Genomic DNA, 12243 nt, shown 5'->3' with positions numbered 1-12243 from the left:
TAAAAAAAAAAAAACACATTCCTCCATGTTGATGGAATTATTTTCCAAGAATACTAATTTAAATAATTTTATTTCATCTAAAATGTTATTTGGCAAATAACATTTTAGATATATACTATTCTTCCTAATTCTAGTTTCGTCACTTAGTAACTTAGTACAAGTCACTTCTCAGTAACTGTTGGGATTCTCAATGCAAAAAAAACCCCCAAAAACCTAAATCCTTTGATTAAAAACAACTGTCCCAAAAGGAGGTAACTTTACAAATTATTACAAATACCACTTAAAGCCACTTTAAACTTCTCTCAAGTTTAAAAGATAAGATTCGAGTTCAACGAATTATAAATGGACTAGAGAATTAATTACTTTGAGTTCTAATCTGTACTGTTCATGAATATGACAAAATTATAAGCTACAAAGACTTCACAGTAGAATAGCTAACAAAAACTGTAAAACATGTTGCTATAAGGTATATAAAGACTTTAAGAAATGTCAAAAAATTGACCTACTTGTCATAAAAGAATAGTTGACTTTCCTGACATCCATGAAGATTTCTTCTTCTATTATTAACAATTTAATAGACATTTATTAAACACTTACTATATGTAAAGCATCTAGTTCAAAAAATGCAATTAAATAAACTCCCAAAAGACAAAATGAAATTTGTATCCATGTTACCTCATCTTTGGCCACTGGAAGCGTTATTTCTCTAGGTTCTGAAAATGGTGCCTCTCGAAAAGGTGGAACAGATCTGACTAAATCTGGTACATAATAGGAATGCAACAATGGTGGAGTAACTGATCCTGGTGCTGAATATCTTCTTTCATCTGGTAAAGGCACTGTTTGGTTAGCTACAGTTGATTCATGGTGGGGTGAATGAAACCGCTGACGTTTAACATCAAGGGGAACATTTTGTTCACTGCTTAATCTCCTGTAAAAAAAAAAATAATTTTGATTAAGATTCACTATGATGACATCCAGAAATAAACTACTTAAAGACTAAATTAAAAAACACAGGGACATAACTGTAATACTTTCAACATGGCAACATTAGTTATAGATGGAGTCAAATCCCAAATGAGAAAGCTAAGAAATAAGGCAAATGCACACCTTCATTTGCAATAAAGAACATAATGTTCAGACTGAACATAAAGAAAGTGACATGAAATATGGAAAAAAGCACAATTATACACACGGGAATATAATGAAACTACAAGAGCTAACTAACAATAATCTTACAAAAGTGCCAGCCATGACCTTTTTTTTTTTAATCTGACATATTTTCCCCAATCAAAATACAGTTTTATAATAAAATTGGTGCAATAAAGTGAAAAATCTGATTAAATGAGGCTTAAAAAGATCCTTTACCATAAAAGCCATTCAATATAGAGAAGTTTTCTGTTAAAGTTTAGAATAAACTTCTCATTTATAATTACATATTTTTTAATCAACTTGTTACATAAATTTAATGCCTTAGTTTCAAATATTAAACATGACATATTTGAGGAATATTCAGACCAACCAGAAACATTTAATTTAGAAATAAGATAAAATTGACAAGATTCCTTTAGAAAGAAAAGATTTATGTAAGTGTAACTTCAATATATTTATTATTACTCTTTAAAAATAATTTTTTTTTCTAGTCTCCCAAGTTACTTGAACCAAAGTCACTAACTTGTAATGTGATCTTCAACTAGACACTTAGCCTTTCTGGGCCTCAGTTTTTTCATTACACAATGAAACTAAGGACTAAACAGTCTCTAGAATTTATTTTAGAAGGAAAAGAAATTTTAAAATTCTCAAGTGTAGCATCACTACCATACTATCTTCCTTTCAACAATGGGAGAAAGTTATCAAATCCACAGAAATAATAATAAACCAAAGAATTAAGGACTAAATTTATGTCTCAGGGATTAAGTGCAATATTCAAATGAAGAAAAAATTCAAAAAATGAAAATATTCAAAAATTTTTAAAAAGCATGATATAGTGGCAAAATATTGGACTGGGGAGACTGGTTCTAGTTCTAGCCATTGCTAGAACTAGTTAAGTGTGGGACCTCAGCCAAAACCCAATGCCTGTGGGTCTGGATTTTTAGCTGTAAAATGGGGGGCAGGGAGAGTGGGATGGGCAGGTCTTCTCAACATGACAATTCTAAGTTTCTAAGCTAAGTCAGAGAAGCACAGAAAATAAGATACTATTCTTTCTATATCCTGCCCATTTGCCTTTCTAAGCCAGTATTTTAACCTAATCCTCTGACTTCAAACCCAGTGTTTTTTCTAGTATACCACAGTGCCTCCCTGTTCCAAACCATTTTGCCTCCTATATACCCTTATCCAATTAACTTGTTCAGATGCCTAAGTCACCAAAGCAAAATGTGGTCCCCAACTCACTGACAAACTCAGAAAATAATTACAAATACCACTACACTACTACCATAATTGGTCCTTAATAGTTTTCAGAATAATTATTTTTTAAAAGTACTTACTTCCTTCCTCGGAATACCGGAGAAGTTGATGTTCGTATTGGACTTCCATTTCCATAAGATAATGACTGTGTTGGGACAGGTGAAAGGTTCCCACTTAAGAGAGTTCTTGGTAGACTATTAAAAAAAAAAGAATGTTCACAGGATAATGGTTAATGGTATATTTTGTTTAAAGAAAAAATTTCAGAGCGACAACAGACTTTCCAAGCTAAAGCAAGTTCTCTAATGAGATGGGACTCATTATCTCCTAAAGTAGAGACCATTCTCCTTTTGGATAGCTCTAATTGTTAGAAGTTTTTCCTTATATGTATTCAAATTTAGTTTTCTGTAACACTACCTACTGTTTCTGGAACAAAATGAAATAAGTTTAATCCTTCTTCCGTATTACACTTGGATGTTCAAATACTGGAAGATAACTATCCCTGCCCAAGTCTTTCTTCTTTAGTTGAACATACACAGTTCCTTCAAAAGAGCCTCATATGATCTCAGCCCATACTGACTTCATTTAGATTTCTCTAGCTTATCAACTGACTTTCCTAAAATGTGGCTCCCAGAAATGAACACAAGATATGGTCTGACCAGGGCAGAATAAGGCAATACTTTTGAGCAACTCCATAGCCCAAAAAGGTTTTGTGTCAAAATTCAAAAAGCCATTAATACTTACTCTACATTTTGACAGTTGAACTGGGCATCTATAATCTGCTGGTGAGAAAGGGTTGGGGACAGGTTGAGGGGAAGTTTGAAGAAGTTATTGGGTTGCTGATACTTTGGATGGAAGGGTGGACGACCCAAGTTCGAGGAGTTTGGGAACATGCTCTTGTTCACTAGACGTGAACATGTATTTTGGTACCTACATTAACACAAAAAGAAAATATTACAATTTTCTGTTCACTAGTCAATTTTTTAAAAAATTAGTTCACATTATATACATCTAACTACTGCATTGATAATCAATTTTAAAATGCTCTGATAGCTAAACTTAATGTCTGGTATCTTCTAAATATAATTCGTATAGGATGCTTTGGTTATCACTGTGTCTTAATCTTAAGTTACCAAGTTATATCAAAAAAGGAGGTAAGCCAGGTAATAAGGGAAAGGGATACCAGGCAAATAATCACTATACTACTCACGGAACATAAAAAACATAAAGGAACATCTCTACTAAATTTTTCTGTCATGTAAAATTTAGGATCAAACACAAAAACATTTTACCTTTATTTAGTCTATCTTATTTATAAACATCTCTCTAATGTACCTTACAGTCTTATAGAATTGGTAAAAACAAAGGAGGGATTCAGGACAATATGTTACCAGAGGTAAGCTGTGAAAATAAGTTCTCCTCAATATCTAAATAATATATACAAACTTTGTCCCTTTTTCCCTCAATACCATAATATATAACTATGTACCAGGCACAGTTCAAGATTCACAGCACATTGAAGGCTCCTACAATGTACTGTAAATCCTACAACATATTATAGGATAGATACTATAATGCCTTACCCCTATCACGTCCCAGTTACCTGAGCAACGTCTACTGCAGAAATTAAGCATCAGGACACTAACCCCAAGAAAAGTAGTTAGCCACCCTAGCCAAGTGAAGTAAGGTGGAGAAGCCTGGCTTCTTACTTTAATAACCAGGATTCAGTACAGTCAGTTCTGATGACTCGAGTCCTAGAATTTCCATGACCCGCTGCCTCAGTAAAGAATGGACAGGTGGTACAAACTCAATGAAATTCCAAGAGATCCTGCTATAGGTACACCCTGCAACTCTCTTGCAAGTCATTGTTATCTGGCTCAGTACTGAGCCTACATATGTCCAACAAAATGCAACTTCTGGCTTATGTAACATGAGTTGACGGGGAAACAAAATCAAATAAGATTCAGCATAATGAATTAGGCCTTACAGCTGATTCTGTTTCAATATATGTGTTCCATGTTATCAAGAAATGTTATTAGATTTTAATTCTAATTTAATTTAACTTAGAATTTAATTTAAAAGGCCAAAAATAGCCTTTTAAATTAATTTCTATCAACTAAAACTCTATACATATATCTTATTTGTAACTATATGTTTTGATTTTTCTTTTGAATCCATGTCAGCAATCACAAAATATTCTAAAGTCCTATACAGATTTACAGCAAATCTTACATCAAAGGATTTGCAGCTGAAAAGGACCTCAACATTAGCATTAGTGCTGAGGCAGAGCTGACCTAACTGCAGGCTAATACTTCAAATATGCCTCACTCACCATGATCCTGATCCCAAGACACCACCAACTCTTAACCCTGACATCCTATGCCATTTCCCCATCCTCCAGTTCTTTCCTCAGGAACTGATAAGAAAATCATCTTTGGCATTTTTCCCATAAAGTGAGTGACTTTCTACTCCTCTATGGCTCCATTTAGAACAGACTGAATGTAGGATTCCTAAGCCTATGCTCCCTTCCCTAACCATCTCCCTTGTTCCTCTCCATGCTCAACCCCATCCCTATGGTGTCTCTACCCCACTCTTCTCTATCCTTCCATTGTGGCCCTGGAAACCCCTGTTCTATTGTTAACAAACTGCCCTGCATATTAGAACTGAGTCCTCCCTTCCTCACAGAGATTACTTTCTAGATTTTATTTACATGTTGTTCTCCCCTCTCCAACACTGCATAAAAGACAAACTTCTCTAGGTTAAGGACCTTGGCACAGGGCCCAGAATAGTAAGCACTTAATAAATGCATAATGAATTGAAATAAATTCAATACAATTCCCTGATTTAAGAGATGAGTCAGTCCTCTGACTCTAAATTCAGTGCTCTTTCCTCTGTACCATACAACCTAACCCAAACTTCAACTTACCTCTCAATCCAGTCCAGGGGTTCAAAGCTGAAAAGAGTTCAAGAGATGGTCTGTTACTGAGGTAACATTAAGAGAATTAATGACCCAGTCAATGACAAGCCCAAGTTCAAGAAAATTCCCAGAAGATTGGCTGATTCCATAGTTACAATTTCATTATAACGAAGACATATTATTAGTACAATCCATCCCAAACTCCCAGAAAAACCCCTAAAACATCAGTTTCTCCAAACCAGAGAAAATAAGCTCCCTGCTCCCCTATCAGGCCAAAAATCAGACAAGCTTTGGGAAACAGACGAAGCATCAAGTCCAAGATAGAGATCAATAGTATTCAAAGCTAGTCTACTAGTAACTTCAGGGAAGGCTAATTATAATTAAAGAGCTTAAACAAAACAAAAACAAACCATAAATCCCAAGTCCTATTTTTTTTTTAATTTTTAAACATTCAGAAAAAGTGAGGAAAGCAAAATGAGAAGTGAAAATTCTTAACTAAAACCATGACAAGAATTTGCTTTTGTTTTGTTTTAAGATTAATACTTGAAAAGTGTAGTTTCACAACACTTAAGTGCAAAGGCATGACACTGGGCTTTTAAGTTTCGATTTCCTTTATTCTGTTAAGTAAAAAGAGCCCTGCAGTCACTTTATATTCAATACTCTTCAATAGTACTGAGTCACTTTATACTCAATACTCTCAAAAACAAAGAAAGGGTTGTTGGAAGGAGGAGAAAGAGTAAATTAAAGAACCAACACAATCAAACATAAGCAAAGGGACCAAAAGATATAAGAGTGGACACTCCAGGGTAGGTAGGGCAGGAATCTCATTTCCAGTGCTGGGAGAAATGGGAGGGACGCATACATAATTAATTACCAGGTGTCATCTAAGCACCAGAGAGACACAATAGTTGAGATAATTCTTGCACAGACACAGACATGTACACACAACTTGCAAGCTCCCTTCTCTCCCTCAATTTCAGAAATGCAACCTCCTCCAAACCAAGCACGGATTGCCTCCTCAACGTCCCATGCCCGGGAGCTCGGGAAAGCTTTCTAAACCCGAAGGAAGAGGAGGAGGAGGAGTTCTGGGACAAAGGGGACTGGGGGCCTGCGGAGGGGAGAGGCAGGGTGCAAAGTCCTGGGGCCGGAGGAGCCCAGGAGCCAGGCCCGGGAAGCAGTGCGGCCGGACCCGCAGCCCGCCCTGCCCGGACACTCACAGCAGTCCTCGGGGAAGTGAATGGTCACCGGCACCAGCCGCCCCGGGACCCTAGGAGGCCGGAGGAGCGACGACGGTGGCAGGGGGGTCGGTGGCGGCGGCTGCTGCAGCTGAGGCGGCGGCTGCGAATGCGGCGGGCGGGGTCCCGGGTCCACCCGGGGCAGCTGGGCCGCGGCTCCAGCCCTGGAGGTTCGCTCGCTCTGCCGGGAGGCCGAAGGGCGCAGATTCTGCTTGCTCCAAGATGAAACGAGGGACGAGAGGAAAGAGGAGGCGATGGAGAAAGTGGGAGACACACAAAAGGAGGGGACTGAGGACGGAGAAGCGACCGAAGTGAAGCTGAGAGCCGAGCACCGGGCACGGGGACGGGCCTTGTCAGGCAAACCCGGAAGCGGGCAGCGACCCGGAAGGGAACACCCGGAAAGGAGGGAACACCCGGAAAGGAGCGGGAGGTCGCGCGCTCGGTCCCTCCTCTGATGCGAAGTTCGGCGACAGTCTGCGCATGTGAAGGAGGAGCACGCCCTGCGGGATGCTGGCCTGCGGTCCCTCCCGGCTCCTCGCTCCTTCTGAGGCTGCGCGAAAATAGTGACAGGGTTGGGGGAAGGGACCGGGGCTGATGGTAGGGGAGGAGAGTCGGGATGGATGTTGACTCTCTTAGCACCTCCAGATGGAGTATTTTGCACCCAACACTGCTTTTGGTAGCCTCGAAACCTGGATCTTAAGGGACTTAGTCTTTCCTGGAAGTCCTGGAGAGGCTCCCCGACTGCCATCTCCATGGACACTGTCGTCCCCGCCCCTGGACTGGAGCGTCACTAATGTGTCTTTGTGGCTTGAGACGTTGGCCTTGGGGGTCGCTGTGGCTGCCAAAGCACGCGCCCCACCCCACCCCAGCACACCGTACCCCGGCCGCTGGTCGTGCGGGCACTGGTGATTTGAGGGCTTAGTTGTTTGCTTGCTTTCTCTTGCCTTGAGACTGCAGCCCATCTTCCTTGATATGACTCTCTGTTATTCCTGCTTCTGGTCTGACCGGGCTTCCAAACATTTTTCTGTGTTGTTGCTGGGAAAGTGATCTGTCAGAGAGGGATGGAGGAGAGGTATTAACAGACCCAGTTATCCAGCGATTGCATGCAAGACTGTCTATCCTTTTCCCCCTCCACTTTTTAAAAAAATGAACATTTTATTAAGTGCCTACTAGGTGCCGGGCACTGTACTAAGTGATAGGGATACAGAAAAAGGGCAAATGACAGTCTTTGCCCTCAAGGAATTTTACAATCTTAATTCCAGAGCTGCTGCAGGTACACATGAAAGAAAGGTGTCTCCAGGGTTTATCAGCGCAAGGCTCACTGCAGGACCTTTAATAGATTTTGAGGTCAGGCATCAATTTCTGGAGGCCTTCCTTGATTTCCCATCCCCACTCTACCAGTTGCTAGTAAGTGCATCATGACAGGCCTTTCTCTCTCTCTCTCTCTCTCTCTCACTCACACACACACACACACACACACACACACACACACACAAATTATCCTGTACTTCGAATGGATTTTGGATTTACCTATAGGCCTTAGAGATTGTTTCCCCATACAATGTTAGCTTAAGAGAATGGACTATTTAGTTTTTGTCTTTGTATTATAAGCAACAGAGTAATAAATACTTGTTCATTGATTAAATTCAGGCATTGAGAATTTAAGGGTCTACTATGTAGACCAAGCACAGTGCTGAGAACAGGAAATTCAGAGAAAGGCCAAAAAAAATACCCAATAAAACTTAGTCCGGGTTTTCAGGGGGCTCACACTCATAAAAGAGACACAAAACTATGTATACACAAGATATGTACAGAGTAAATTTGAAATAGTCTCAGGGGGGTAAAACACTTAAGATTAAAGACTGGGAAGGGCATCTTCAAGAAGGTGGGGTGTAGCTGCTTCCCTTAAAGAAGCCAGGCATGGGAGACAGTGAGACAATCAGTGAAAATGACCTGAGATGGAATATTGACTGTCCTCTGTGAGGAGCAGCAAGAAGTCTAGTATGGAGGAGAGAAAGGAATAAAAAGACTGGAATGATAAAAAGGGATCAAGTTATGGAGGGCTTTAAAAATCAAACAGGATTTTCTCTTTGGCCCTGAAGGAAGTAAGGGGCCATGAAGTTGATTAAATAGGGAGTGACAGGGTCAGACCTGCATGGGGTAGTCAGTAAGCATTAAGTGCCTACTCTGTGCCAGGAACTATGCTAAGCTAAGCACTGGCAAGGAAAAAGGCAAAGCTGGTTCCTGCTCTCAAACTCAGCCCAATGGGCCATGAAAATAACTATGTACAAACTAGTAGATACAGAACAAACTGGAAATAATAAGCAATAAAGAGAACTACAATTAAAGTACGATCAGGATAGGATTCCTGGAAAAGGTGGAATTTTAGCTGGGACTTGAAGGAAGCCAGAAAGTAAAGAGAAGGGAGAGCATTCTAGACATATGGGAAGAACAGTGAAAATGCCCAGAATTGGGAGATGGAATGTCATGTTAAAGGAACAGTATGGAGGCTGGTGTCCCTGGGAATATGTAGAGGGAGGAGGGGTATAAGGTGTAAGAAGACTAGAAAAAGGAGGAGGAACAGGTTATAAAGGACTTTGAATGCCAAACAGGATTTTATTTTATTTTTATTTTTTAGTTTACATCATTCATTTCCACAAGATTTTGAGTTACAAATTTTCTCCCCATTTTTCCCCTACCCACCAACCCAAAACAGCAATCCCACTGAATATCCCCTCCCCAATCTGCTCTCTCCTATATCTTCCCTCATCCCCTCTTCAACTTTACAGTAGGGCATGGTGGATCTCTATGTCCCAGTGCCTCAAACAGGATTTTATATTTGATTTTCGAGGTGATGAAGAGCAACTGGAATTTGTTGAGTAGGGGGTGACATGGTCAGACCTGCATTTTAGGAAGATCACTAGCTGTTCAGTTGAGAATGAATTGGAGTGAGGAGAGACTTGTGTGGCAGGGACCACCATTATTGTTATTGCAATAATCCAGTTGTGAGGTGATGAGGGGCTGCATCAGAGTTGTGTCAGAGTCAGAGGAGACTAGGGAATATATATTTATGAGATGTTGTGAAAGTAGAATCTACATCACTAGCAACAAATTGGGTATGGAGTATGACAGTAAGGACTCAAGAATGACACCTAATTTGCAAACCTGGGTGACTGGAAGAATGATAGCATTCTTGACAGTAAAGGGGCTTTTGAACAGAGGGCAATGTTAATAACATACTTCATCAATGAGGGGGGAGGGAAAGAGAATTTGGAACTCAAAATTTTTTTAAATGAACATTAAAAAAAATTATTGTTATATGTAACTGCAAAAATAAAATTGAGTCAGATAAGGGAAAAAAGGAAGATAATAAGTTGAATTTTGGACATGTTGAGTTTAATATATCTACAGGACATCCATTTTGAGATGTCTGATGGTCAGTTGGAGATGTAATTCTGGTGGTCAGAAGACAGGTTAGGGGTAGATAAGTAGAACTGAGAATCATCTCTATAGAGGTGATGGTTGAATCCATGGGAGTAAAAAAGGTGAGCAAGTGGCATAATATAGAGGAAGAAGAGAGGGCAGGATAGAACCTTAGGGGACTCCCGTGGTTATGGAGCATGACCAGGCTGAAGGTCAAACACAAGAGCCTGAGAAGGAGCACTGAAGCAGATAATAAGCGAACAAGGAGAGAATGTTATCACAGAAAGCCTAGAGTATAAAGGAGAAGAACAGGACTTCAGAGAAGTCAGGGATGAGAATGGAGAAAAGCCCATTCGATCTGGCAATTATGGAATCATTGGCAATTTTGGAGAGAGCGGTTTCTTTTTCTGGTATGAGCTATTTCCCCACTTAGGATGTGATTTTCTCTCAAGCACTTGCAAGGCTTCCCATTCTCCCCCCCGCCCCCAGTAGTTTCCTCTCAAACTAAGTCTAAGGTAAAGGTGGATGTCCGATTCATCCGGCCAGTTCACATCCCATATTGTTCCTGACTCTTTTGATGCCCAGAGAAAACACTGTAAACTCTGCTCTAGGAAGCTGTTAAAATAAATCAATAACTCTCTCCTTTAACTACAAGCCCTCAGCCAGAAATCTCACTTGGGCAGATGCGGCTGTTTTAAATCTTTCTTCCAGGGTCATTCCCATTTATCCCCTCCCCTAACACTGCATTCAAGTAATAGCACAGGCCATTTAGCAATTTCATTGCTTGACAGCTTTATCTATCATGTTTTCCAGTTTATGAAACAAAATAAACTTTTAAACATACAAGAGTAAAAACCTGGAAGCATCAGGTTCAAAGTTAGTGCACTCACCCCATGGGATGTTTGGGAAGGAAGGAAGGAAAGAATATTGGATTTCAGCATTGTACAGATCTCATCCCAAACATAAGCTTCTTGCTTCTACCACAGCACCTTGGAATCAGGTGTCCCAATGCTAGCAAATGCTTGTCCATTCCCCATGACAGCAGCTCTCCTTATTTTCACCTTCCCAGCTCCCTCCATGACTTCAGCTTCTGGTTCCATAAGTCCAGAAGGTGAAAGGAGCCAGCTTCAGAGTCAGCAGACTCCTCTCTCTTGAATCATTGTTCCTGGGGAATGCTAAAAAGCCTTTGTGGCTTGAAAGAACAAAGACCTTTCCTCATAAAGTGATAATTTTCTACTATTTCAGAATTAAAGGTTTTTATATCTGGTCTACACATTTGTTTTTATATTCTATCTGCCTAACTTTATGCCCCATTGTCTTTTCTTGAACTGAAAGAAGCCTCAGATCAGATGAGAATATATCAGAGTATTGCTAACTAGATGGCTATTTCTAATCTTCCCCAGGAAAATGCAAAGTAAATCTTAAAACTAGCAAGGAAACCCACAAGGTTTGCTGAGAGAGAAAAAAGAGACTCAAATACCAATGGTTTAAATATATTCTTCAAGCTACAAGCAAGGTATCTTGCAAAATGACATTAGACTATGCCTTCAAGTTTGCAGAAAATAGAAATATAATTTCACAAAAATTAATGAGATATGTTTTAAGTTCCATTCAGAAACAAAAATTATATTTGCCTCTGGATTTTATTACTCTGTAGTATCAAAAAACCTTAACATAAATGGCATTCTAATTCAACACAAGGTAACAAAAAGGAATAGCAATTGCATCTCCTTTTACATTAATTCCCTGTAAAATTTAGTTAACAATCCCATTGAAATTCATTTTATTTACTAAAGATTCATTAAGTTTCATATCTTGTGAGTTTTATATTTCATATTTTCCTGAGAATTTTCTATGTGGAAAGGAAGCAACAAGCACTTATTGTTGTCTTTGTGACAGGCATTGTACTAAGCTAAAGATACAAAGACAAAAGCAAAACAGTCCCTGACCACAACGAGCATACATTCTAACTGGGCAAATAACACACAAAAATAGGCTGTAGTAGCAAGAAGGATCTAGAATGGCTTGGTGCAGAAGGTAGCCCTTAAACTGGGTCTTGAAGGAAACCAGGGATTTTAAGAGTTGGAGGTAAGGATGAAATTCCTGGCATAGGGAGATTACCAGTGCAAAGATAGGAAGATAAAGATACAAGCAGACCAATTTGAATATTCTACAGACTAGGCAGAGGATAGTATTACAAGAAAAATATTCCCACAGAGCTCTTGTGATAGATAAATTGGTGCTACACAATCACCACACAGAGATTCC

At 39.5% G+C, this 12243-nt stretch overlaps 1 protein-coding gene across 2 annotated transcripts in view; it reads right to left on the bottom strand.

Annotated features, from left to right (window-relative positions):
• TENT2 (terminal nucleotidyltransferase 2) overlaps positions 1-7167 on the bottom strand; it is a 72746-nt gene extending 65579 nt beyond the window's left edge. Inside the window, exons 1-6 of one of the 2 annotated variants that reach the window (XM_069096324.1) lie at positions 6717-7164; positions 6535-6573; positions 5327-5353; positions 3145-3330; positions 2484-2597; positions 676-928 (exon numbers count right to left, since the gene is read on the bottom strand). In XM_069096324.1, coding sequence (XP_068952425.1) covers positions 676-928; positions 2484-2597; positions 3145-3293 — 516 coding nt within the window. In that variant the 5' untranslated portion in view covers positions 3294-3330; positions 5327-5353; positions 6535-6573; positions 6717-7164. Of the gene's footprint in view, positions 1-675; positions 929-2483; positions 2598-3144; positions 3331-5326; positions 5354-6534 lie in introns of both variants that reach the window. The other variant, XM_069096325.1, reaches the window with a different exon arrangement.
• Between the last annotated feature and the right edge of the window lie 5076 nt (positions 7168-12243).

This window comes from Petaurus breviceps, unplaced genomic scaffold (genome assembly GCF_028583685.1).
Source record: "Petaurus breviceps papuanus isolate PSGF00001 unplaced genomic scaffold, PetGlider_PUasm1.0 229, whole genome shotgun sequence".
NCBI classification, from domain to species: domain Eukaryota; kingdom Metazoa; phylum Chordata; class Mammalia; order Diprotodontia; family Petauridae; genus Petaurus; species Petaurus breviceps.
This window is presented reverse-complemented; position numbering and strand designations above follow the sequence as displayed.